This window comes from Macrotis lagotis, chromosome X (genome assembly GCF_037893015.1).
Source record: "Macrotis lagotis isolate mMagLag1 chromosome X, bilby.v1.9.chrom.fasta, whole genome shotgun sequence".
Taxonomy (NCBI): Eukaryota; Metazoa; Chordata; class Mammalia; order Peramelemorphia; family Peramelidae; genus Macrotis; species Macrotis lagotis.
This window is the reverse complement of record NC_133666.1, coordinates 455440595-455468560: the sequence shown is the minus strand read 5'-3', so window position 1 is coordinate 455468560 and position 27966 is coordinate 455440595. Positions and strand designations below refer to the sequence as shown.

Genomic DNA, 27966 nt, shown 5'->3' with positions numbered 1-27966 from the left:
GTGTGTGTGTATCTTGCCTTGTATCTCTCTGTAACCTTGAAATTCAAGGGATATATTATAAGTTTGTAACTTAAATAAGATGCATTGCACTATATAGTAGAAAAAATGTTGAATTTAAGTGTGGAAAAAAAACCCATGGGCAGCTCACTTAAAGCCTCTGTGTCTTGGCTTCTACAATTGTGAAATGGTGATTTTAATGCCAGTAGCCCCTCATTCACAAGGTGGTTGTAAGCAGAACTACAACTAGGGCAGGGTGGTCCAGAGTGCTAACATTTAAGAGGTAAACTTCCTCCTCATGTTAGTTGTCTGGCTTGTCATCCTTGGGTACCACGGTTCTCCCTTGGTGGTAACCCCTTACTCCAGGGTCATGAGCCTCACCTGTCATACGCTTCATACTTGGGATTGTAAGACCTGAGTAATCACCTCTTCTGGTGATATTGCACGTGACCAGAAGGAACTGTCTTCTGTAAACTTCTCCCAACAGAATTAATTGCCCCAGGCAACAGGAATTCTAGTTATGACTCTGATCCTGACAATCAAGTGATATATGTTTTATAAAATGTTTTATAAATATTAAGAATTATATTGCAATCAGAAATATTTAAAAAAGATAATTGAAGAAGCAGTGAACTAATTTTTTCCTGTGAAGTCCAGCTACTAATGTTTTGGGAGTGAAAATACACTATAGGGGTGGCTAGGTTGCACAGTGCATAGAGCACCAGCCCTGGAGTCAGGAGTACCTGAGTTCAAATCCAGCCTCAGACACTTAATAATGACCTAGCTGTGTGGCCTTGGGCAAGCCACGTAACCCCATTTGCCTTGCAAAAAAAAATCTGAAAAAAAAGAAATAAAAAAAAGAAAATACACTATGACATCTTGCATTTATGAAGAATGAAGACAGTGGAATCACTATTTTTTTTTTTCATTTTTCAGAAGGGTAACTTTAGTTTTTTTTTATTCTTAAGGGGAGTCAAAATTTTCTTTTTTTTTAATTTTTCAGAAGGACAGCTTTAGTATATCACTCCACAGGGGAGCCAAAATTTTCTTTCTTAAATATTTCAGAAGAGTAGTTTTACTATGTCATTCCAAGGAACTGATTATAACTTCAGGAACTGGAAAGAAAGGTCACCAGCTCCAGATTTACTCATTTAGGTTCCAGGTTAATTTGTATTGGCTTGACCCTACTTGCCAGAGGTATGATGGGAATTGTAAGGAATTCACTCTTTCCAACTTAACCTATCAAGCAGTCTTGAGGAATTTCTTGCTGAAGGGTAATAAGTTGGTTCAAAGGAAAGACTTTGACCAGAAGAACCATTTTCTGTACTGGGCAAGTGTATCCTGAGTAACAAAGTAGCTGAAATTCGTGTTGACTATCCCTAGACATTTTTTGGTGGGGACAGAATCCTAAGAGATAATATTCCCTTTAAATAAGAAGAACCCCCTAACAGCGGAAGGTGGCTTCAATAGATAATATCAACTTTGGCTAGAGACTAGCTGCAGATCATGATAAGAACTCACATTTACATAATGCTTTAAGGTTTGTTGTTCAGTCCCACAGGTCCCAATCTTTGTGATCCCCTTTGGAGTTTTCATGTCCAGAAGACTGGAGTATCCTTCTCCAGTTCACTTATATATACACATACATATATACATATATGTATATATGTATGTGTATATATAAAGGAAACTAAGGCAAGCAAGGCTACGTGACTTATCCAGGGTCACACAGCTAGTACATGTTGGAGACCAGATTTGAACTTAGGAAGATGAGATTCCTTGACTCCAGACCTGGATCTCTATCCACTGTGCCACATAGCTGCCCTAAGGTGCTCTTTACAAATCTATAAATATTTCAGTCAACAATCATTTCTTAAGTGCCAATGATATTCCAGGTACTGAGGTTCAAATACGAAGTAGTTCCTGCTTGGGGGGAAATAACAATTGCAGATATAAATACACAGAGCATAAATAGAATGTGAATAAAGGCAAATATATCCTGTTAACTAATGCTATTAACTCTTTTTTTTCCAGATGGTTAAAGTGACTTACAAAGGGTTAGTATGTATCTGAATGAAGATTTGAAACTAGGTTTTCCTTATTCCACCAAAATTAGCAGTTTGACCAAGAGAATTATGTGGCAGCACCAATTATGTTTGCAGTCCTTACATTGTATAGGGATAGAGTAATGAACCTTGACTTGAATTCAAATTCAGCCTCAGGCACTCCCTGTCTGTATGACCCAGGGCAAGTCACTTTGTCTCTGCCTCAGTTTCTTCAACTATAAAATAAGGATAATAATAGCACCTACTTTGCAGGATTGTTGTGGCAAATAAAATACTTGTAAAGCACTTAGCACAGTGTCTGACTGACTTATTAAGTGCTTATTTCCTTCCCTCCCCTTTCCTTCTGTGAAGAAGCAGTAAGTGGAATCTTTATGGAGAAGAAAAGAGCTCCCAACCCTTGTTCTCTGCCTTCCTGAAGCTCTCTCCATATCATTGTCCTCTATTCTGTTAAAAGGAAAATGATCAGTGTTGGAAAAGATGTGAGAAAATTGGAACATTAATGCAGTGTTACTGAAGCTGTACACTTACCTGACCATTCTGGAGAGCAATTTGGAACTCTGCCAAAAGGGCAACAAAATCGTGAATACTCTTTGATCCAGCAATTAGATTTCTATCCCAAAGGGAATCACAAAAAAAAGGGAAAAAGACCTACATGTACAAAAAGATTTATTGCAGTTCTTTTTATAGTGGAAAAGAATTGAAAACATAAGGGATGAGCATCAATTGTGGAGTGACTGGACAAATTATAGCCTATGAATGTAATGGAATACTATTGTGCTATAAGAAATGATAAGCAAGTGCATTTCAGAAAAACCTGAAAAAATTTACATGAACTGATGCTAAACAAAGTGAGTAGAATCAGGAGAACATTTACACAGTAACAGCAACACTGTTGATAACTATGATAGACTTAGCTCTTCTCAACTAATAAGGATCCAAGACAATTCCAAAAGATTTATAATGGAAAATTCCATCCACATCCAACTAAAGACCTATGGAGGCTGAATGCAGACCAAAACAAACTATTTTCACTTTCTTTTGGGGTTTTTTTTATTTTTCATGGTTTTCTCTTTTTGTTTTGATTCTTCTCTCACAATTTGATTAATGTGGAAATATGACTATTATAATTATATACACATGACCTATATTGGATTGCTTGCCATCTTGGGGGGGGGGGAAGAAGGAGGTAGAAAAAATTTGGAACTCAAAATCTTATATAAATGAATGTTGAAAACTATCTTTACATGTAATTGGAAAAAATAAAATACTCAAGTGTAGGAAAAAGAAAAAAATTATGCAGTTAAATCATAATTTCCCTACTAGAGTCACAGGAATGGATTTGTTCTGGAGGAACTACAGCTTTGAGCAGGTTTGGTTTTTTCCCCCCAATAGCCTTTATAGCCTTTAGCAACAGCAGTTACCTTCATTTTAATTTGACATATTTTCAGTTCACATGTCTTCAAATGCTTTTACAAACCCTCCGAAGTTTCAGAACTACTTTTGGTTAGGAATAGGGGATAGAGGCACAGGAGGAGATGGAAGTTAGAGGAATGAAAATCTTCTATTTGCTCTTCAAAGTGGATTTGAGGAACATTCACAGAAGGGAAATGTTTTTATTAAATCTAGAAGCTTAACAATAAGGCATATTTTAACATTGCTTCCTAGATCAGAATCAGCATTTAAAGTGGTTTGTTTCTACACCTAATGTTCTTTTTTTTTTTGTATTTTCCATGCAAATAAAAGATAAATACATGTATTTTTTTTTCCCTTTGGGCAGGTGTTCTTGTAGACTTGGGTCTAGAAGAAAATGGAATGGCTTATCAGAGAGCAGAGAAATATGTTGTTCGTCTGGACAATGAGATTCAAACCAAGTTTGAAGTTTTTATGAGAAGAGTCAAACAGAATCCATACACATTGTTTGTCTTGGTTCATGACAATTCTCATGTGGAGCTAACAAGGTGATTGCTTCAGAGCAAGCAAGTTAAAAATGATTTCCCTGGCAGGGGTCATTGGGCATTAAACATTTTCTAAAGGTGGTGGTTGAGAGCAACCGGGGCCCTTAATCACTGGTTATATATGTATGTAAACATATGTATGTATGCACATATGTGTGTTCATATATGCACAGGTATGTGCACGCGTGTGTATATTGTGTTCACACACATATCTCATCTAGGTGGTACAATATATAAAGCACTGGGCTAGGAATAAGGAAGACTCTTCCTGAGTTCAAATCTGGCCTCAAACACTAGCTGTGTGACCCTGAACAAGTCACTTAACCCTATTTGCCTCAGTTTCCTCATCTACAAAAGAGCTGGAGAAGGAAATGGCAAACCACTCCAGTATCCAACAAAACCTCAGATAGGATCACAAAGAATCAGACACAAATGAAATGACTTGAAAAACAAGAAAACCAGTCATGTGTTTGAGTGTATATACACATTTACATACATGTTTAATAGTATATATTCTTTAATCTGCATTCTGAGTCCTTCAGATCTCTCTCTCTCTCTCTCTCTCTCTCTCTCTCTCTCTCATTCTCTCTCTCTCGGAACTGTGGTTGGTTACTGTTGTTGTGGTTGATTAGATGCAAGCTCCTAAATCTTCCCTCATCATCTTTACTTTTTTCTGCTCTTCTACTTTTCTCCCTTAAATACTCCAACGTCATTTAAAAAAAAACAAACCTTTTTTTCCCTCTTTTTCTTTTTCCATTTTTTACCAAAAGATTCCTGAGTATTTAAAAAATCCAAATATTTTATTTTCTTTCCTTTGGCTGTCAGATTGTGACATAGAACAAACCTAGCATCTTCTCCAGGAACAGTTTCACCAGAAACTAGCATTTATCTCTTGGAGGTTTCATTAATAATAGGGTTGAGAGCTCAGAAAATATCAACTAGCTGTATTCCAGTCAACTTGAATTTATTAAGGACCTACTATGTGCCAGTAATTAATTGCAGTAGCTCAAAAGAAATGTGAGATGCATAAATGCGGAGATGACTCTACTAATAGTTCATGTGGATTATTTGTGCTGGATCTGTGGTAGACCGTTCTGAGCTTGTATTGGTCTGATCAACCGCAGTCAGACACGCTGTACCTTGACTCCAACATAATGTCATCTTGGTCCTTTCTGAGTGAAGAATAACAACCAGCCCACCAACTCTGAGCCAGGCACCCTGCTAGGCACTGGGCAAAATAAAAATAATAATAAGGCAAATAACAGCTCTCAAGTAGCTTTTTGAGGCATTTGCCTCGCAAACACAAGCATTATCCGCATTTATTATGAAAAAAATTAATTGAGTTCTACAAACATCCATTAATTCCCCCTACCCCCCACACCTTTCCACCCACTCTGCCTTCAAATTAGAAAGTGCTTTTGAGACTGTAAAGTCTTATAGCTGTAAAGAAAATACTAGGGATTTAGAAATTCTTTATTCAGAAATCTCACCTAAAGCCATTGCTTGCCAAGTGTTTTACAAATATTATCCATGTGATTGATCATCACAGCATCCCTGGGAGGTAAGTGCTATAATGATCCCCATTTGTCAGCTAAGGAAACAGAGGCAAACAGGTTAAATGACTTGCCCAAGATCACACAACTAGAATCTAAGACTGAATTGGCACTAAGGTCTTCCTGACTCCTAACCCAGCATGAAGCTGTTTACCTGCTCTTTGAAAGTTTCTTGCTTTCAGAAGGAAAACCTTAGGATCTGCAACGAATCCCTTAGTGTTCCATGCTTGAGCATTTGAATTCTTTACTCTGTGAAAGGGGCTAGTGGTTTCCAGTTTAGATTCAGCTCTTGCTCTCTCCTGCCCTCCTCTTCCACCTCCACCCTCTTCCTCCTCCAATTTCTTTGTCTCCCCCACCACCTTTCTCTTACTTATTCTTGCATCTAATTTAAGGAAGATATATAAAGATATTAGCTTTTAACCCTGTATCATTTTTATTAATTATACAATATTAATTTTAATCCATATAAGATGGTAATTTTTAACTTTTGCTGATTTTCACAGTGTCATCTCAGGCTCTCTGTCCCATGGGGAGCCGAGTCACGGGTTGGCTGATAGAGTTATTAACTGCAGAGAAGTCCTTGAAGCCTTCAATCTCCTTGTGCTCCAGGTTAGCTCCTTCCCATATGCCCTGCAAACACAACAGTCCAGAATAAGCTCTGCCAATGAGGTACACTGGATCCCACTGGACAGTATGGTGAGTTTGATTTCAAATGCTTTTAAGCATAGCCTTCCTGTAGAAGCTTGAAAGATGTTATAATAATGGCCATTGTTTTAAAGTATTGAAAAATCAGAGTATGAATGTAGCCTTGGTCAAGTGTCCCCTAGTTCTTAATAATAACTATTATTTATATAGTACTTCAAAGTTTGCAGGTGTTTATCACTATAGTCCCATTTTATCCCTGGAAGATAATGTTCCTATTTTACAAGGAAGAAACCAGGACACAAAGAAGCTAAGTGACTTCTCCAGGATCACAAAGCTAGTGAGTCTCAGAGTGGATATAAACTCAAGTCTTCCTGAATAGGTCCAGTGCTTTTATCTACCATACCACCTAGCTAGCTGCCAAGTGTAAAGGGGCTCTCTTAGCAGAAACTACTTAGATTTTCAAATTCCTCAGTAGTCTTTTGAAAGTAGTGGCTATAATTACAATATTTTCAAGGATCTGTTCTTGGGATATCACCTATCTCAGAGTGGAGGACCGCTGCAAGGTACTGCATAAACATGAGTTCTTGTGTTATGACACCACAATATACCAGAATATCTTTTTTATTTTAAAGACATGATCCCAGTGAGAAACTTGGAACCTATGTTCTTTCCAGTATTTTCCAACACATTTTAATATTTTGAAACTGTGTTACTGTTGCCCTTTGATAACTGAATCATCCTTTTTTTCCCCTCTTAATTGTTTCTATTGTAAAACTTCGGTTGAAATAGGAAGTTAGAGATGTCACCTTCAGGAACTTAGTAGTGGCATTTAACTTCATTAGCCTTTGAAGATATAATTGTTTTACATCACTAACAATAGAGAAGGAGAAGGCTCCTTAATGACAACCATAGGTTCTCAAAGGCTAATCCAGAAGAAGTGAAGCCCTAACTGGGATGATCATGCTCAAAAAGTTTAGCTTATGATCTAGCAACATATAGTGTCTTTTTCCTCAAAACTAGGCTATACAGTTGCATTAGACTGTAAACTTCCTGAACTATTTTTTTTTTTAGTTTTTGCTAGGCAATGGGGTTAAATGACTTGGCCAAGGTCACACAGCTAGGTAATTATTAAGTGTCTGAGGCTAGATTTGAACTCAGGTACTCCTGACTCCAGGGCCAGTGCGCTCTATCCGCTGTGCCCCCTATCTGCTGTGCCCCCTAGCTGCCCCCTGAACTATCTTTTGTCTTTTTTTATTGTTCTCATCAGTATTTGGTACAGTGCTTAGACTACAGTAGATGATTAATAAATGTTTACTGACATAGCACAGTGGACTGGCCACCTGGTAATAAATATATTGGCCACAGCAACCCATGAAACAAAGAAAAAGTCCTAATCAAGTTCTTTATTCTTCTACATTGGTGTAACAAGAGACAGAGAGAGAGAGAGAGAGAGAGAGATAAGAATCACAGTGTTAGAACATCAATAGACTTTAACATTACTGGTGATACTCTTAAATGTGTTGTCCTTGTCCACAGCATCTTTAATGAGATTATTAGTAGAGAACAAGAAGACTGCCTAAAACACTATTCCACATCTTTACCATTTTCCAACTGACAGTTGGAGGTAAAGATTCCATTTGACTCATTGTTCATCAATTGCAAAGAAAAAAAAGCACTTGATTTGAGAGAACAAAATACTATTTTTAGAAAGATTTTATTTATTTTGAATTTTACAATTTTTCCCCCTAATCTTGCTTCCCTCCTCCCATCTCCCACAGAAGGCAGTCTGTTATGTTAGTCTTTACATTGTTTCCATGGTATACATTGATCTAAGTTGAATGTGATGAGAGAGAAATCATATCCTTAAGGAAGAAACATAAAGTGGGAGATATAGCAAAATTATATAATAAGATAACTTTTTTTAAATTAAAGATAATAGTCTTTGGTCTTTGTTCAAACTCCACAATTCTTTCTCAGGATACAGATGGCATTCTCTGCCACAGATTCGCCAAAATTGTGCCTGATGGTTGTCCTGTTGGAATGAGCAAGTCCATTAAGGTTGATCATCACTCCCATGTTACTGTTATGGTGTACAATAGAACAAAATACTTTTATAACATGGTGTTTTTTTATCTACAAATCAAACTCATTGAAAGTTATAAATGTAGGGGTGGCTAGGTGGCACAGTGGATAAAGCACCGGCCCTGGAGTCAGGAGTACCTGGGTTCAAATCCGGTCTCAGACACTTAATAATTACCTAGCTGTGTGGCCTCAGGCAAGCCACTTAACCCCATTTGCCTTGCAACAACCTAAAAAAGAAAGTTATAAATGTAATAATAACCCTGTTCAACAACCCTCTGATGATAAACACTGAAGCAAGGTATATAATAGGGAGGCTTATCAGTGTGATGGGGAAGACCCAGTGCAGAGTCCAAGTTGAAGAAGAATCTATCAAGAATGAAGTTCTCCAGATGCACTTGTTTGAAGATGACATTGTTCCAATTATATCACTCTTCCCCCCATCCCCCACCCACCCACCCCCTCCCAAAAAAGAATCTGAAGAGCCTCCTGGAAAAAGTCTGTAATCACTCAGATTATCCATCCACTCATAAATGCCAACAAATAATGAATATACATCACCAAGATTATAATATGCAAAACAACATTCTTCTGGTGTTGCTGTCTTTTATACAGAAAGTAAATGAGGGTCACTCAGGGAAAAATGGAGAGGTACATGGTGGAAAGAAATAGGCCACAACATATAGCCAGTAAGGAACTGCAAAGAAGCAAAAGAGTCAAAGATATCACCAAGGACCCTTGAGAAGAGAAAATAGGATAGCCATGAATCAAAGGCAAGGGATGCTAACTAGGCATCCAGAGTCCTCCTCTCATTGTATCACAGGAAAGCAAGGTGCTACCCAACCATGCTGGAAGGACACAAACATAAACCACACCCTGTAGTCAGGTATTGTTGGAGGATATTTAAAAAGTGATGAGATCACAGACCTATTTCAGCTTAGTAAAGAGTAAACAGTTATCAAATACTATACCAGGAACTTGCTATTTGAGAGTGATGTTCTGTTTAAATATGTATATGTTGTTATCCTATACATTTTAGAAATTTTTTTCCCACCAAAATGGTTCAAATAAAGTTTAGACACTTAAAGGGAATAAACTTTAATTATCTCAAAAATTGACTCACATGGAATATCTTATAATCCAACAAAACTGCATAATCAGGGCACTACTGTAATTCTAACCCCTGAATTTTATCTCTTTCTAAAGAGTTAGATGAAGATCATATTCATATGTAATATATAGAAACTAAAGTAATTAATTTTTGAAATCTTTATGACAGAGAATAATCATCTTAATAGCTAAAATTTATCTAATTCTTTATAATTTATCAGATGTTTTCATATGTTCCCTCAGTAACACTATGTGGTAAGAGAAATATTGCTAATTTTATTGTACCTGTTTTGTACAGTGGGAGAAAACCAAGACTCAGACAGGTTAAATGATTTGTCCAAGTCACACAGCTAGTATGTAGCAGAACCAAGGTTCTGCCAAGATTTTCTGATTCCAGTCCATGTGAGCAAAAGGGCAATTCCAGTCAGAAAAAAATTTTTTAAAAGTATTTTTTCAGGGAATCATTTGAAGAAGGGAGAAAGAATACATTTATTTGCCATTTAAATATCCAAAGAAATCACTCTAGAATTTTGAACTCATCCATCAAGTTCAAGACAGAACTATACCTTTGAAATCACAACCCTACAACTCCTGGGCTGCTAACTAATCATAAAACTAAACATAAAACTTTTCACCCTTCAGGTAATGATATCCTCACTGTATCTCTGTTCTTTCTCTCTTTTTTCTTTTTTTCAATTTAACTAGGAGGAAATGGGCAGTGAGGAGAAGCTGTATTTTGGCTTGAATGAGTACAGCAAGTCCCTGCAGTGGGGAATCACTAGTCCACTTCTAAGATGTGATGAAACTTTTGAGAAAATGGTTAACACACTCCTAGAAAGGTAAATAATGAAAAAGTATAACTTTTGTTCAACCTCTAGTCACATATCTGAAATAGGCCAAAATGGTGAAGCCCTGTGTTTTGTTGCACAGCATATAAGCTATGAAAATGATATTTTGAAGGAGTAGAATAAAATTAGTCATTTATATGATAACTATTCATTCATGCTAATGAATAGCATTGGGCATGACAAAAACAAGGCTTGGCCCTCTCCTTCCATCTCCTGGATGATCTTGGCTTCATACTCAAATACCAACATCTAGAGATAAAAATAGACAAAATTTTTCTTATCAAAGTGAACCTTTCACTTGCTCTTTCTGGCTTCTCAGCAATAAGCAGTCCTTCTCTTACCAGTTTATTTCAATCTAATATGCACAAATGGATTAGGTATAAGACCAGACTTCACTGTGCAGAAAATGTATATAAAAGCACATACCTCAAAAGAGCTAGAATTTCATCAGTGCACACCAAGACCAAACCACACCTTAAAAAACAGTTTCATGAACTATTTTGGCTAAAAATAATTCATCTCTGAGGAGGGAAATTTCTAACTCACCTTCAGATGACAGCCTACAATTGATGCCTTTCTACCTTTCATCCCTCCTTTGAACTTTTCTTGTTTCCATCTTGGGTCTATCTGGTCACCCAGGTTTGCAGCCTAGTGTTATCCTCACCTCCTACATTCCTTCAGCCTACATAACTAAGCAGCTACTAGGTGTTGTTATTTCTACCTCTGCAACATGTTTCCCATCTATCTCTTTCTTTCTCTCACACAACAAGCATCCTATCTCGGATCTTCAGTTACCTCTTTTCTTGGCTATCAGATGACTCCTAAAAGGCATCCATGCTTCAAGTCCTACCCCATCATCTACATAGCTGTTGTACTGATTTTCCTAAAATGCATTTCTCTTTTAGTAAACTCCAAAGATTCCCAGTGCTTAGAGCAAGAGTTGGGAATCTTTGTTTCTGCCAAGGGCCATTTGGATATCATCACATCATTCATATATCTGAAACAGGCCAAAATGATGAAGCCCAGTATTTTGTTGTACAGCATATAAGCTATGAAAATGATATTTTGAAGGAATAGAATAAAATTAGTCATATTTGGTCAAATAATTAATTAATTCACCCCCTAAAAAGCTCTGTCATTTAATGAATTTCGAGTCCTCCCCCTCCCGTGCCCCCCCTGCTGCTGTGTCAGAACCAGACAAATTATTTTTCAGACCTTCTACAACTCACAAGTTAGACATTCCCTGCCCCTAGCTTAGAGCATTAAATATGACCTCTATTTCCTTTTTTAAAGTCCTTCTCAATTTTCCCATCCCCAGTCAACAACCTATCTTTCCAATTTTGTTTTGCATTATTCCTCTTTCTGAACTCTGAAGCTAAGTCGGACTCATCATCATCATCATCTTCTTCTTCCGCACACATGCACACACACACACACACACACACACACACACACACACACACACACATGAAATGAAACTGTCCCCCATCTTCCTGTCTTTAAGCATAAATCATAGCTGTCTCCTGGGTCTGGAATGTATCCTCTTCTTACCTCTGCCTATGTGAATCTCTATCCTTCTTCAAAAGCTCGTCTCAGATTACATCTCCTAGAAGACCTTTTCCATCCCTCCAGCAGCTAGTGCCTCCCCTCAAAAATTAACTTGTATTTATATCTGCATTTATATAAGAATAAACATGTATACTCTTAAATGTCTTCACATCATCTCTTCCGAAAGAGTATAAGCTCCTTGAGGGCAAGGGCTATTTCAGGTTTGTCTTTGTAACCCAGTGTCTCCCAAAGTACTTGACTTGTAATAGGCATTGAATAAATGCTTATTGGTTGATTGAATCAGTTGATGATCTGCCACTGTTGGGACTTCTTCCATAAAGAGCAGTATACATTTGATATTTTCATTTCCTTCCTATACACTTATTTCTCAACCCTTTGCAATCTGACTTCCAACCGAAATATTCTACTTTATGAAGACATTAATGATTTCTTAATGTTAAATTCAATGGTCCTTTCTTTGCCCTTATCCTCCTTAATCTTTTTTGTTGCATTTGGCACTATGGACTGCCTCTGAGGAAGAGATAATAGTCCTTCCCTTCATCAAAAGTAATCCCTCTCTCTACATGAAGCCTTGATTCCATCTCTGAAAGCTTGTCTCCATAACCATCTCCTCTGCCACCTATAGATATGCCCAAGTTGTCCTAGTCTTCAAAAAATAAATTCTTACTTGACCTTACCTCAAGCTATTTTCCAATATCTCTCTTTTCTTTCACTGCCAAATACATTGCGGGGGGGGACTGTCTAAATTCACTGCATGAGGGGTAGTGTCAAAAAATACCCCCAAAGTTGCACGTATTTTGAGACAGAGTAAATGGTGGAATTGTTTAGTCAGAAATAGTAAAAGTCTTGTTGTAGAAAGAAATAGTTTAAAGGGAAAGATAATGAGTTTGGTTTTGGACATGATGACTTTGAAACAGATGCAGACCAAGTGCCTAGAATAGAGGTGAGGAAAAGAGAAACAGATTTGGGAATTATACAGTGAAGCCCTGAGAATGAATATCTTGGCAGAGTTTTGATCCAAAAGAGAAATGAGCCAAGAACAGACCCAGGAAATAACCACAAGAAGGGATCAGAAAGAGGATGAAGGATGGTCAAAAGTCACATAATGGTCAAGAATAATGCCAACAGTAAAAAAAACATCCCCCCCCCCCATCTCTTTTCTCCCTAGAAATATAAAATCAGAGATTTATTTCTTTTTTGCCTTCTCATATGAATCAGCAGTAATAAGGATCGGTTGCAGGATTAGATAAGCTTTGGCAGGCTTCTGTCACTATAATAAAAGTGACTGTTTCTGTTTCTTCTCTCTCTATAAGCTTCCTGAATATTTTGCATTCATCTCTACCTGTCTGTCCTTTTCTCCTGTTTCATAAGCTGAGACTCTCCTTTCCTCATCTTTTCTTTTTGGCCTAGTATAAGAAGTCTGCTCATAGATTTGCAGTGATATCCCACACAATTTCATGTCTTCTTGGGTTTTTACTTAATCAGCCTAGATGAAGGTTCCTATATCTCCACCAAGACCTTATTCCTCTCCCTTCCAAAACTCACAACCTGGTCCTTATCTTCCTTCAATATATTTTCATACAGATATTTATCATTTATATTTAACATTTGTTTCATTTCTACAATTTTAAAATACTTAAACATCACATATACCTTTTAAAACTTTTATCTGTTATATACATACATATTCTTTCAGAGTATAAAATACAGATATCTGTATTACAGAGCTATTTCCATTTCCTATCTTGCATTATCTTAAGTTGCTCACATCAGTTGGCTAACACAGGGCCTCATGTCACTCTCAACTTCATAATTCCAATGATTCATATATCTAAACTACTCATAGGCTGGTATGGACCAAACCATTACTTCTCTTTTCTTCAATATATTTACTATAACTTCTTATGAGACATTTAAAAATCTCAAATGGGAATCAGGAAATTTCTATCCTAAGTCATAGATGTTATTGATGTTCCTGGCCTCAGTGTTCTTCATCTATAAAATAGGAGAATTTGAAATAGTTAATCACTAAGGTAATTTCAGGCTCAGAAGTTTCATGATTCATTGAGTATCTTCAAGTACCTTAACCTATCAGTCTCTCAATTTATTCAGCTCTCCTAGCCTGCTCCTCCACTCTATCTTGACTACACACAAATGGATGATCATACCTTTGATCTTGCCATCATTTACAAGTGTTCCAGTTCCATGATCAAGAACTCTGAAATTCCTTTTTCTGATCAAAATCTCTTACCATTCCATCTTTGCTTATTCATTGCTTCTCCTAAATCTTTTCTTTGCCCTCATCATGATTTTCAGTTCCATTACCTATCCTCCAATCGTCACCCCTGCTGTTGCTATACTCTACCCCCCTTCCCAATTTGAGCACTTAGTAAACCAGATCTCCTATCTTTAAATCCCAGGTTCATCACTGATCTCTTGTCAAATCCTAACACTAGATTTTTTCCACCATATATCTCTCTTCTGTTCCTATTGATGTGCTGCTGACTGGAACTGGAGAAAGTCACAAAAGCATGCTGACTGATTCCACCACATATTTATATTATGTAATCCCAGTATATTGATTCCTAATCACACTCACCACTGCAGCTGCAGCTGTTATAAACACTCTCTTTTCTCCTCAATCCTCCATACCACCTCTTGTCCTCACCCTCTTGGCTGATGAACTTGCTTACTCCATTATCAAAAGAATTGAGGTCATTTAGGATGTCCTTCTCTACTTTTCCTTATCTCACAAGCCCTTGACATCATCCCCCACTATTCCCTTATTTGCGTTAGTGCTAATAAAGATTGAGATTCAGAGAAGTGAAGGGAAGGTTTTTTACCTGTTATCCTTGACCTATCCCTCCTATTTTTGCATCAGATTGCCCCAGTGTCATCACCCCCACTCTCTTATTTACTTTATGACTATTGTTCTTTCCCTGATGTCTAGTCCCTTGACTGTTGTTTTCCTCAGTTTCCTCATCAGTATAATAGGAATGATAATAGTGCCAACTTCCCAGGGTTGTAAGATCAAATGAGATAACAATTATTAAGAGTTTAGTACTGTATAAAGGTTAGCTATCATCATTATTTCCATAAGTATCATTAATACTATTATTATTACATTTAAACTTTTCTGTCTGGAATTTAAAACTCCTTTTAATTTGGTCCCTTACTTCCTTTCTAGTTTTTTTTGGTATTATTCCCCTACACATACTTCACAGGTTATCCATTCTAGTCTGATTGCAGAATGGTGGGTCCATCTCCCATCTCCATGCCTTTGCTTTGTCACTTGCCTGGAATGCCTTCTCTCCTCACCTCTGCCTCTCAGATTCCCTGATTTCCTTCAAGTCCCATCTCAACCAATACATTTGATACAAAACTGTTTTTGATCCTCCCCAACTGCAAGAGTATACATCACATAATTCAGCAAATAAACCCCAGTGGACTATAAGCTTCCTGAGGCCAGCAATTTTTTGTTTTTATATCTCCAGTACCTAATTCGGTACCTTGCATAGAGTAAAAACTGAATAAATGTGTGTTAACAAATTTGTTGAAGAAGTCCTATGTCACACCTTGATTTTCTGCTCTGTTTTGTTTCTGGACTTTTCTGCACTATATCGATTGGGTTGTTACTTGGCTCAGCCTAGAGCCCTGAGCTTGTGAAAAGCAACACAGAGTTCCTCCTTGGTGTTGCCTCGGAGTGGAGGCAAGATGCCAGCCGTTTAATGCCATCTGTGCATTACCAGAGTTCTGGTTGATGCTTGGTAATTCACAGTTTGTAGCTCTGTGAAAGTTTACCCTGGCCCAAATTGTCCAGGAATAAATCCAGGAACACCTCCCTCACCAAGAGAGGTCATCAAAGGCCAAAACTCTCCTCACCCAGCCAGAATGTCAAAGCACCTTAGTCCGGCATGGAAACCCCCCAACCTGTGAAGTCAGTAAATAGGTCTTGTCAAGTGGCGAGAGAAAGCTTAGAAGCTAAGAGGCCTCATTACAGTTCAGTGGGGAAGGGGCGGCTAGATGGTGCAGTGGATAGAACACTGGCCCTGGAGTGAGAAGGACCTGAGTTCAAATGTTACCTCTGACTCTTAATTACCTAACTCTGTGACCTTGGGCAAGTCATTTAAACCTCATTGCCTTGCAAAAAACCAAAAAGTTCAGTAGGAAGCATGGTGAATCATCTGCTTTCTTGTGTTTACTCATGCTTCTCCCAAACCATTCCCTCTGCCTTGATTGGACTCATTTATGCTCATTTAGTCATTTAATTTTGATATGGATCTGGCAACACAGCAGTAGCCCCAAGTCTTAACAGGAGATATGTATTTTACAACATTTTTCCCTCACTGAAGAAAGTTCTAATAAAAAAGAAAAAAGAACATATTTTTATTCATTCAAATGGGATTACTAGTTGTAAAATGCTTACCATAAGGCCTGACCCATAGTAATTGTTTTTTCCCAGTGATTAGCATAGCATCTTTCTACACAGTAGTTGCCTAATCAGTGTTTATTGACTGACTGACCTTCAGTACAGAAATGGCAGTGACATGACCCCAAGGGGAAGGAGGAGCGAGAGTGGAAGATAAACCTGTATCCTTCACCTCACCAACACTCCCAGACTGAGGCTACAGGGAGACTCTTATCTCCATTGTCAAAATCCTAGAGACATTATTTTTCCAGTTAGCTGACTCTGTTCCTAGCTTCAAGCTCTAAATACCATGCTGTGTGTGTGTGTGTGTGTGTGTGTGTGTTAGATATGATATAATTCTGTATACTATCGTGCCTCCTATACATATGACCTCCCTATAGTAAAGTTAGTCTATAGCACTAGTTGGGTGCAGCCCCAGTTCGTGAGATAGAGAACCTGGGTTCAAATCTCATATCTTAGTCATTACCCAAATGACCTTGGGCAAGTTAATCAACCTCCCTAGGCCCCAGTTTCCTCATCTGTAAAATAAAGGGGTCAAAACAGATAACCTCTGAGGTCCCTTCCAGCTATAGATCTGCAATCTCACAGTGCTATGACTTGCCCAAGCAGTCAAGGTAATTACAAAGCATGGCTATCCTGCACAAACCAGAAAATCAGGTCATCTGAAGTCAGTGATATTGGTGTAGTTTGTAAGTGCAAAAGGAATCATTTCTAATGAGATTTTTCCCTAGAAATTACAAATCATCAGAAATAGTTCTATAGCCTTTTTATAGGCTGACTAGCCCAGAATGTTGTCCGTTCTTATCTCCACTTATTTGAATTCATAACTTTATTCAGTTCTCATCTCCTCGGCTATTCCCGACAAGAAGCCTTTATCTGATTCACTGTAGCTACCGGGGTTCACTTCTTTCTCCAATTTTTGTGTTATACTTGTTTACCTGTGGTTTTCTTCTAGTGGGCTGTAAGCTCCTTGAAGGTGGAAATTATTTTTCATTTCATCAATTTTCATTAAATGTTTGCTGAAATGGATTTGGAAGTATATGATCATAGAAAGGAATTTAATGGATCACTTATTCCAGCCTCTTCTTTTTACAGAAGAGGAAACCTAGGCCCTGAGAGGCTTACTGAAGAACACTTGGGAAATGGGTGTGACATGATCTATACTGATTGCTTACTTTTTCAGGGAGGGGAGAGGAAAAGGAAGAAAGGAATTTGGAACTCACAATTTTTTTAAATGTTAAAAATGGTTTTAATGTATAACTCAAGGGAAAATAAAATAAAATATTATTGGAAAAAAAGAAATGGATTCAAGAACTAGATTTCAAACCCAGGTCCCTAAGGATAGTGCATTGCCCACCCTACCATGAGGTGACCTAGAAAGGGTGACTCTATGGAACAGATTTATGTACAAAAATGAAATATAGCTTCCCACTCTTCTTTAGGTTAAGTTAGATATTGGGGTAAAATCTATTGTTACATTGGAATTTTATTGTATTGAATTTTTCTCATACTAAGTCATTTTCATTGTGTTGGTATTGAAGTGATCATTAACCAGTGTAGAGATGTATAGTTATATTATTTCTTGTTCTCATATTCTGGAAATGACTGTGCTATAAATATTCTTTCAGAATATTAAAAACTTGGGCCAGATCCTTGTAGTAAAGTATTCTACTTCTGATAATAGAATGAAAGTCTATTTTATAGGAAGATATGTTCTTTGCACACTCTATTGTTCGTTTCTGCTTAATTTTTGAAGTCTTTCCTACCTTTCCAGTTGCTGCAATGCGATGACCCTTACTTACCTCCTTATTGTTTCTATGTATCTGTCAAAGCAGTTATTTAAAGGTAAAGACAACTAGGTTGTACAGTGTATAAAGCATTGAATCCGAAGTCAGGAAGACCCGAGTTAAAATCTGGTTCAAATTACTATCTGTGTGACCCTAGGCAAGTCATCTGACATCTCGTCTGTCTCTGTGTCATCATCTCGAAGGATAATAATGGGCAACTAGATGGTACCTTGGGGACAGGAAGCCTCATGCTCCTGAGTCCAAATTTGGCCTCAGACACTTACTAACTCTGTGACCCTGGACTTAACCTTGTTTCCTCTCAGTTTCCTCATCTGTCAAATGAACTGGCACAGGAAATGACAAATCACTGAATATTTTTGCCAAGAAAACCCCAGATAGGTCACAAAAAAATCAAATGTGATGGAAAATGACTAACCGACAACAAGGATAATAATGCCATCTACTCCTCATGTTATTATAAGATAAAATGAGATCATCAAAAAACAAAAAATCAACAAAAATAAAGTGCTTTGCAGAACTTAAAGTGATATGTATAAATACTAGCAACTGTTATCATTAAACAAAAATCTAATCATGTTATTCTCCTATTCATTAACTCCAGTGGCTCCCTATTACCTCTAGAGCAAAATATAAATTCTACCTTTTAAAGCCCTCCATAGCCTGGCTACTCTCTCATTCCAGTTTCATCGCATATTATTATACTCTATACTTCAGCCATTCTGGCCTCCTTGCTATTTCTTACACATGATGTTCCACCTTCCATTTTCGTGCCTTTGCTATGATCACCTTCATGTCCTGAAGTCCCTTCTCCTCAGGATCTAGATGAATCTCTCTAAGATTGCTCAAACTCTATAAAGCTTTTTCTGATTCTCCCCACTACCAACTACTAGTTTCCTTTCTCTTGTATTTACCTTGTTTATACATATATATAATATATATATATGCAGACATATGTGTTTCTTACTATATATAAATAATTACATATATATAAATAATTACATTTATAAACATTTTTATGTTATTTCCCCCCAATAAAATGTAAATTTTTTGAGAGCAAGGATTTACATTTTTATCTATGTCTCTATCACCTAGAAAGTAATAAGCACTTAAATATTTTGGTTGATTTCTAAAGCCAAGGTATTGGTTAACCCAATTTTTTTAGTGAGACAGTTTGGCATAGTAAAAAGAAAAGTTTTGTATCATAAGAGCACTGAATCACAATTTATTTTCTGGCATTTATTTTCTTTGTAATTTAAGTCATTTAATCATTTTAGACTTTAGTTTCTTCTTCTGTAAAGAGAAGTTTTGTGTCATAAGATGATTGAATCACAAGACCAGTTCTGGCATTTATTTCCTTTATATATTTTAAATCATTTAACCACTCTAAACCATAGTTTTTTCTTTTGTAAAATGGTGGTGGGGGTGAGAAGAGAGGCAAAAAAAAAAAAATCAAATAATGAATCTCTGTGTTTCCTTCCTACTCACATTCACTCTTCGGTCCCACTAAAATCTGATTGGACTTCATTTGCCAAGGTAGCCCCAGATCTCAGAATTCTCAGTGTGGTGGGGCCCTGTTTTGCAAAGGCTCCCCATGGCCAGGCTTTCCTCAGTCCTAACTGCTGGAGATCTTCAAGTTCAGCCTGCTTTACTAATTCACACTATTGTGCCTATTTCCTTTAAGGTACCCCAGGCTGCATAGCATGGTTATCCGCTGCTATCTTCTCATTCAACAGTATTCAGAAGCATTGATGGCCCTCACCACCATGGCATCTCTGCGAGACCACAGTACACCTGAAACACTCAGCATCATGGATGACCTCATCAGCTCGCCAGGAAAGGATAAGAGTGGACGGGGGCACATGCTGATCATTAGGGTACCCTCCGTGCAGCTAGCTATGCTGGCAAAGGAGAGGTTGCAGGAGGTGCGGGATAAATTGGGTTTACAGTACCGTTTTGAAATCATCCTTGGGAACCCGGCTTCAGAACTGAATATCGCCAGTCACTTTGTGGCACGATTAAAGGTTAGCAACAGATAGACGTTTCTACCTTTCCTTTTTACCAATTATTCATGTTTTTCTCCACTCTAGCATGGAAGCCTGAGAATTGATCTTTGTGGCAATTATGAACAAATTCATTATTTGGTATTCTTTTCATATTTAGTATTTAATTTTCATGACAAATTTATGAAATTTTCATTAAATAACAGTATGTGTGGTATAGTAGAGAAATGATAATAATAGTAATAATCAGCATTTATATAGTGCTTTATCTGTATCATCTTATTCGATCCTCACAACAACCCTGCATGGTTGGTTCTGTAAATACCTTTATTTTATAGATGAGGAGACTGAGACTTAGATTAAATCACTTGCCTAGAGTCACATAACAACTATGTATCTGGGATGGTATTTGAACTCTGTTCTTCCTGATTCCAAGTGCAATGCTCTATCTGGTATGCCACTTAGCCTCTGGCTTTAGAATTAGAGTTCATAGATTCAGATTCTGTCTCTGACACTGCCTGAGTGTCCTAAGGTAAGCCAGTCTCTCTGGGCTCAAGTTGCTTTTTTTATCAAATGAGAGAATTATCCCTTGCAGTTCTAGATCTATAATTCCTTTTTGAGGAATTTAGCTTCATAATTATAGATACAGGGAGCAAGAATTATTCCAGCCTAACCTGGTCTCATTTTAATTAATACCAATCTCCAACCCATCTTGACTGACCTACTTTTACTACAGATCCTACTCACACTCACTGAGTATTGTGCTTTCTGTTATGTCTTCGAGACTTTTCTACCCATTTTCCCTGCTCTCCCCAGTTAGTACCTTCAGTCTAGTAGTCTTAGCAGTTCAATTCTTTTCTTTTTATTTTCAAAGCTATTTTAATAGTATTTTCCTAATATATGTAAAAACAATCTTTTAGCATTCATTTTTACGATTTTGAGTTCCGGGTTTTTCTCCCTCCCTCTCTTCCTTAAAGTGGTAAGCAATTTGATATAGATTGTATGTGTGTAATCACATGAAACATATTTCCATATTAATCAGAAAAGATAGGCCAAAAAGATAGACCAAAAGAAAAAAAACAAAAAAAAGTAAAGTGAATGAAAGAAGTATTCTTTGATCTACATTCTCTCAGTTCAATTCTTATTGAGGCCCAATTACTTTCCCCGGCAACACTTGTTTCAAAGCACTTTTATTCTCCTCAAGTCCCACCTCAACTCCTTGGCTCTTCATTTTCAGTAGTTGGTCTTTCCATTTTTATTCCTCCTCCTCCTCTTACCACTACTAGTACCACTATAACTACTAGCATTATTGTGTTTTATTGTTAGTACAGCACCTCATAGATGTTATTTCCTCTTATCCTCAACATATTCCCTTGAGGAAGGTTCTGATCAATTTTCCCAGTGTCAGCGACTCAACGCCTGCCTTTCTAACCTCAAGGCCATCCCTCCAGCACCACCTAGCTGCCTCAGAAGAAAAGTCAACTATACTAAACTTTCAAGACTTAGTCTTCCTATCTTCACCTCTCCCTCCAGCTTCCCTTTCTGTTTTAAAGTATTTCCTTGGGGTGGCTAGGTGGCGCAGTGGATAAAGCACTGGCTCTGGAGTCGGGAGTACCTGGGCTCAAATCCAGTCTCAGACACTTAATAATTACCTGGCTGTGTTACCTTGGGCAAGCCACTTAACCCCATTTGCCTTGCAAAAAAGCCCTTAAAAAAAAAAAAGAGCCTTTCCTTTAGCTAATTTAAGTTTGCCCTATTTGAACTCTAACCTCTGGTTCAGGGATCTTTGTCTTCAATTAGCTGTCTTACAATTTATCTGCTTTCTCGGTAATCCAAGAGAAATGGTGTACAGTTGAAAGCATTAGAGTTAGAGTCAGGACCTGGATTCAGATCTTAATTCTGCCACTTACTATTTGTATGACCTTGGGCAAATCATTTCCCTTAGGGGTCTCAATTTCCTCGTCTGTAAAATAAATAAAGAAATTGGACTAAACTTCCAAGGGCTTTTCTGACTCTAAAACTAAGCTTGCTTTTTAGCAACTCTAGTTGTTATTCATACTCTCCAACTATGATACAAAAAGGAAATTGCTGTATTTGGTTAAATATTTACTGACTTTGTTTAAGACGAATATAACACACAGCCATCTGTTTTGTCTTAAACATCAAAAGAGCGCCATTTACTAATCTTCTTTTGTGGAGTGTTTTGTGTCAGATTGAACAGCAACTGAGAAGATAACAAAAGTCTGCCAAAGGGGGAAACTCTTTTCTTAAGTTAAAATCAGCACAGTCTTATTCTGCCACAAGGATAAATATCACATCTCCCTCTAATTTTTTATTGTAATATGACACATTCACCATTATAAATGATAATCATTGATGAGATTTTAGCAAAGAAACATTGGATTCATGAAATGAATAACAGGGAAATTTAAGACAAATTTTTTTTAATCTTCTGTTTCTCCTAATTTATAAGAGGTAGCTACTCATAAAACCTCAGTTCACATGAGGGGCAGGGTATTTAGATTCCCGTTGTAAGCCCCTATTTCTGCCTTTAAAAGCATGGTACCTTCAGGCACTTATAATTTGTCCCATTGGCTGTTTGAAGCATTTGAACTTGAAGGGCATTGTTGTTCAGTCATTTCTGACTCTTTGTTACCCTATTTGAGTTTTCTTGGCAGTGGTTTGCCATTTCCTTCTCCAGCTTATTTTTGTAGATGAGTAAACTGAGGTAAATGAGGCTAAATGATTTGCCCAAGATCACAGAGCTAGTAAGTATCTGAGGTCAGATTTGAACTTAGGATGATGAATCTTCCTTATTCCACCCAGAACTCTCTCCAATTCATGGATTGTTGCACTTGAAGATGATCAATGCCTAGCAATATGGCAAACATATAGTAACACTTAAAAAATGTTTGTTGAATGAGAATTATAATGTATATAATATTTGAACAGTGCTAACAAAATAAGGAAGCTGAAGGAGTTCAGATAGAGTAACCCTAACTCCCTGTACTCTCTACCTGAGAATTGGTACTTAAGATAATTTTCTGGGGTTTCTAATAAATATTTATCCTGTTTTAGTGATCCTTTAGTCATTTGTGCTAATTTGATAGTATATTTGAACTCCCAAAGTCCCATGGGAGAAAACTAAAATCACCATGCTGAGCTATTTTTTTTTTTTTTGCATTGACTAAAATAAAATAAAGGTGAAGGGGCCTTTAAAGGCCATAGTAAAGCAGCACCTATCCTTTAAGGCATACATTTTCTGTGGTACCCTCTAACAAAATCCTGTTTAATTGCAGAATCCCAGCCATGTGAGTTTAATATTACATCCTAATTCAGAACTTCCCAATGGACAGCTCCATTTTTTGTCTCAGCCACCACAAGTTCTTTTTATCCCTAACATCTCCAAAAGTAGAAATAGTCTCAAGGTCCAGACCCAATATGCTTCTTTTGTAATCAGAGATATTGAAATAGAATTTATAGTTATTTGCTCTTGTTTTAATTGTGTTAGAAGAATTAGGCTCAAATAATCTCTGAGGATCCAAAACAATTCTGAGATTGTGAAACTTCAAATGGTTCAGACCAGTGTAAACCAGGACCAGACAGCCCAGGTGGATTGAGAAGTAGACTGTCCAGCCTCATCCAGTCTAGGCTTGCTTCCTAGAATAGCCTTGGCGTAGTACTGAAATTTCCTTGAATAACTGCTTTCAACCTTGGTCTTGTTGGTATATGGTACTTGCATGGTGTTCCACATAGTATCCCAGCTCAGCCCTAAGGAACCCTTGAAAGAAGGTGTCTCCATAGTAGTCGTGTATGGTTTAATATGATCACCTATTCTTCCAGACCCCAACCCATCCACCCCCATGTCAAAATGTCTTAAAATCTCAAAATTACCAGGACAGATAAAGACTTTTTTTGGTAACCTCTTCTTTTAGCAGTTGGGGAAGTATTTATGTGAAAATATAATAAGATGCTCATAACATAGTTAAGACTATGTCTTAGTCCTATCAAGTAGTTAACACTTTACCAATTTATTTGCCACTCCTCTCCCTTTCATCTGTCTGCAATCTCTATTTCTGTTTCTAGTTCTATTTCCAATTGTCCTGTTTTACATTTTGTTCAGTTTGTAATTTGCCTAAAATTCATACATAGAGGGAGAGACAGAAGGACAAATAGAAAGAGGAAGGGAAAGAAATTTCTCCAGAAGGTCAGATGAATCCATTAGAAAAAAGAGGTTTGCTTAACATTGCGTTTCAAAGCCATTCCTGGACTTAAACATATGGTCACATTGCTCTGACATTTATAAAACTATCAGTGTTTTAATGTTAAATGCTCTTTTGGAATGCAACTCATTTTAAGGCCATGGTCACTTGATAGAGATATCTGAGCAACTAACATTGTAACAGAAAAACATTTTTCTGTGATTGGAGTACTATTCACCAAGGTTATAAATGATATTTGTTATTTGCTCGTTATTTGCTAATAACGAAGACAAAACTACTTTTGGCTATTCAGTATAGCTACTGTTATCCCACCCCCATGATTTCAGTGTACTTGGCTGTAGTAGACTAATGAGGTTCCCAGGAAAGGCTGTTCAGATCCTATAGATAATAGGAAAATAATGATCAATCCACACCAAAATAAACTCTTAAGTGCTTTAAAAGAAAAAAGGATTAATGAACAGTATCATTCATATCTTTCAAAGAATCTTCTCACCAGGGTGGTTCAGCTAATATGCATCAGTCAAATGAAGAAATGATTGCATTCTCTGTCATGTGGCATTTTCCTAAAACATTTCATTCTTAATGCCATTTTATTTTTTCTTTCTGACGAAATGAATTGTAAGATACCAAAAACCTTCTGAACTTGAATTTAATTACTCAGGATGTCCAACTCCAAATGACAGACAAGCAAATTATGACATGTTCTTCTTCTGCCTTAAATTATGCTTGAATTGAGGCTTCTCTGAAGACAATTTCAAATTGAAAGAATTATGGCTATTTTTTCAAGATTAGTTTCCTTTCAGTAGACTCCACTGTTCTTCAAGACATAAGCAGATGAAGATGTTATTCTCTATCCTAATATCTTATGTTTATTCAGTGGCTTTTTAAAATTCTAGTTTTTAGTTGGTACCCTTTGATTATTTTTATTTGGTTTTTTTGTTTGTTTGTTTTTAGAAGACAAATGGGTTTAAGTGGCTTGCCCAAGGACACACAGCTAGGTAATTATTAAGTGTCTGAGACCGGATTTGAACCCAGGTAATCCTGAGTCCAGGGCTGGTGCTTTATCCACTGCGCCACCTAGCCACACCCCTTTGATTATTTTTAAATGTGCTAATATTCTGAATGCATGGTTGTATTTTTATTAGCTCCCAAATCTTTATACCCTGGTCATTGGTCTCACTTTTGATCACTGGTATTATTAAACCTTAGAAATGACTGGAGGACTTAGTGGATAGAGTTCTGAGCCTAGAGATAGGAAAACATAAATTCAGGTTTGTCCTCACATACTTACTAGCTATGAGACCCTGAAAAAGTCACTTAACCTCTGTTTGCATTAATCCATTGGAGAAGGAAATGGCAAACCACTCCAGTGTCTTTGCCAAGAAAACCCCAAGGACATTATTGGCTATGGTCCAAGGGATCACAACTGAACAATAGCAGTCACTAAGCCAGCCTATCTTTTAGTGTATAAACCCTTAATGAAAGCATAAACACAGTCTTCAGAATTTTATTTTTTAATAATAGTAATTAGTTATTCTAAATAATAAACTTTTGTAGCAAAATAGATAACTAAAATGCTAATAAAATAATTATCACATCTGGACATCTTTATGGAAATTTAGATTTTTAAAAGTCTTTTAGAGAATAACCTTTTGGAAAGGCTAGTAATTTTGAAGACCCCAAGTCTTTGCTTTAAAGTAAACATAGCAATTTATAATTTTGAAATACTAAAAATAAAATAAAACAGAAATGGCAAAGGAAAGGAAAAGAATCAGCTTCCTAGTAATATTTATTTGATGATTAATTCTCCCAGTGAAAGTAGTATCTATTTAAATTAAGTTTACAAATTTGGAAAGCACTGTGCAAAGCATTAGAGTTACCAACAAGAAAAAAGAAAGATAGTCCCAGTCTGCATTCAAGAAACTTATATTCTGTTGGGATAAACATGACCTGTAAGGGAACTGTAAAGTGAGGGTTGGGGAGGAAAGAGATGAAGGTACCCAGAGCAAAGGCATTGTAGAGAAAATCCAGGAGAGTAAGAGTATAGCCCGAGGAAGACTGAAAAGATGGCTGGCCCCAAGCATTCTCCTTAAAATGAAAATTCTGAGGGAAATCAGACAGTCAGAGGGAGTGCAGGCCATTTCCATAGAGTGAAGTGCGGAGTAAACTTCCATTGTGGAGAGATATTTCTGTAGCCTGGTAAAGTAAGTCTGAAGTGTAACCTAGAAAAGAAACAAACAAAAAAAAACTTCTTTAGACAAAAAACTCCAAGATATTTATATGTGAAGAGAATGTTTTGGGGTCATTTTCACTAAGTCAGATGAGATAAAAATGTATACCACTACTCAATTCGTTGTGTTTTATATCACTATAAAATATAATAGCTGATATTTGTTTCATTACTCAAAATTTGCAAAATATTTCAAACATATGATCTCATCCAATGTTCACAAACATTCTCTTTTCTATTAATAATAATCCAGTGTTAGAAATTGGAATGAAAACTATAAGTCATATTGTACCTTGGACTCCTTTGGGGAATAATGCATCCCTGTATTCCAGAGATTCTTAAGTCCTTGGATAAACTCCTTAGAATAATGTTTTTAAATGCATAAAATGAAATATGCAAGATTATAAAGGAAAAGTTATATTAGAATGCAGCTATCAGACTATTTAATTTTTAAAAGTTAATAGACCCTGAATTAAGAATCCTTGATCTTTAGGGGCGGCTAGGTGGTGTAGTGGATAAAGCACCGACCCTGGAGTCAGGAGTACCTAGGTTCAAGTCCAGTCTCAGACACTTTATTACCTAGCTGTGTGGCCTTGGGCAAACCACTTAACCCTGTTTGCCTTGCAAAAACCTAAAAAAAAAAAAAAAAAGTTAATAGACCCTGAATTAAGAATCCTTGATCTCAGGTCAGCTAGTTGGCACAGTGGACAGATCACTGGCCATGGGGTCAGGTGGACTTGAGTTCAAATCCAACCTCAGACACATAATACTTACCTAGCTGTATGACCTTAGGCAAGTCACTTGACCTTATTACCTAGCCAAAAAAAAACCTTGCTCTCTTCTATTCATCTACTAAATTGGCATTCTTTTGGAGTTGTAGAATTTAATTCCACAGATCTAAGTGAAGATGGACCCTGAAATAGGAGAAACTTAATTTTGCTAAATGAATTTCTTTCTGTAGAGCTGGAGAGGAAATGAACAAGAAGAGTGGATCCCTCGGACCTATCAGGATTTAGAAGGTCTACCTTGTATTGTAATATTAACTGGAAAAGACCCTCTTGGAGAAACTTTTCCCAGGTACTATTTAAATAATCACCTCCACCAGTCATTGTTTAGAGCAAAGGTTAAAGCCAAGAAGGGTTAATAATGGATTCATTTTCTGTCTATGCTCAAAGCACATTACTATAGGTGTGTAGGAATCCTATCTGTTTTTCTATCATCTGGATATCTCAAAACTACTACCTTGAAAAAAGAAGACACCTTAGTTTTAGAGAAATCCACAGGTAAAGTTAGAGGAGGCAACTAGATGGGGAGGGCAGCCATACTACTGGTGAAAAAAGTAGTCTCTATTCTGGGTTGCCAAAATAACACAGTCCTATTGATCTGTGAGCTTTATTCCTGTTGATCCAAATATGTAACTCACAAAACATTTTGCTTTGGAAACATCCTTTTTT

General features: G+C 37.0%; 1 protein-coding gene across 4 annotated transcripts in view; it reads left to right on the top strand.

Annotated features, from left to right (window-relative positions):
- GREB1L (GREB1 like retinoic acid receptor coactivator) overlaps positions 1-27966 on the top strand; it is a 269600-nt gene that overhangs the window by 210682 nt on the left and 30952 nt on the right. For all 4 annotated transcript variants that reach the window (XM_074200527.1, XM_074200530.1, XM_074200531.1 and 1 more), the window contains 5 exons: positions 3841-4021; positions 6075-6267; positions 10111-10244; positions 19741-20080; positions 27474-27589. In XM_074200527.1, the coding sequence (XP_074056628.1) occupies positions 3841-4021; positions 6075-6267; positions 10111-10244; positions 19741-20080; positions 27474-27589 (964 nt within the window). The remainder of the gene's footprint in view (positions 1-3840; positions 4022-6074; positions 6268-10110; positions 10245-19740; positions 20081-27473; positions 27590-27966) is intronic.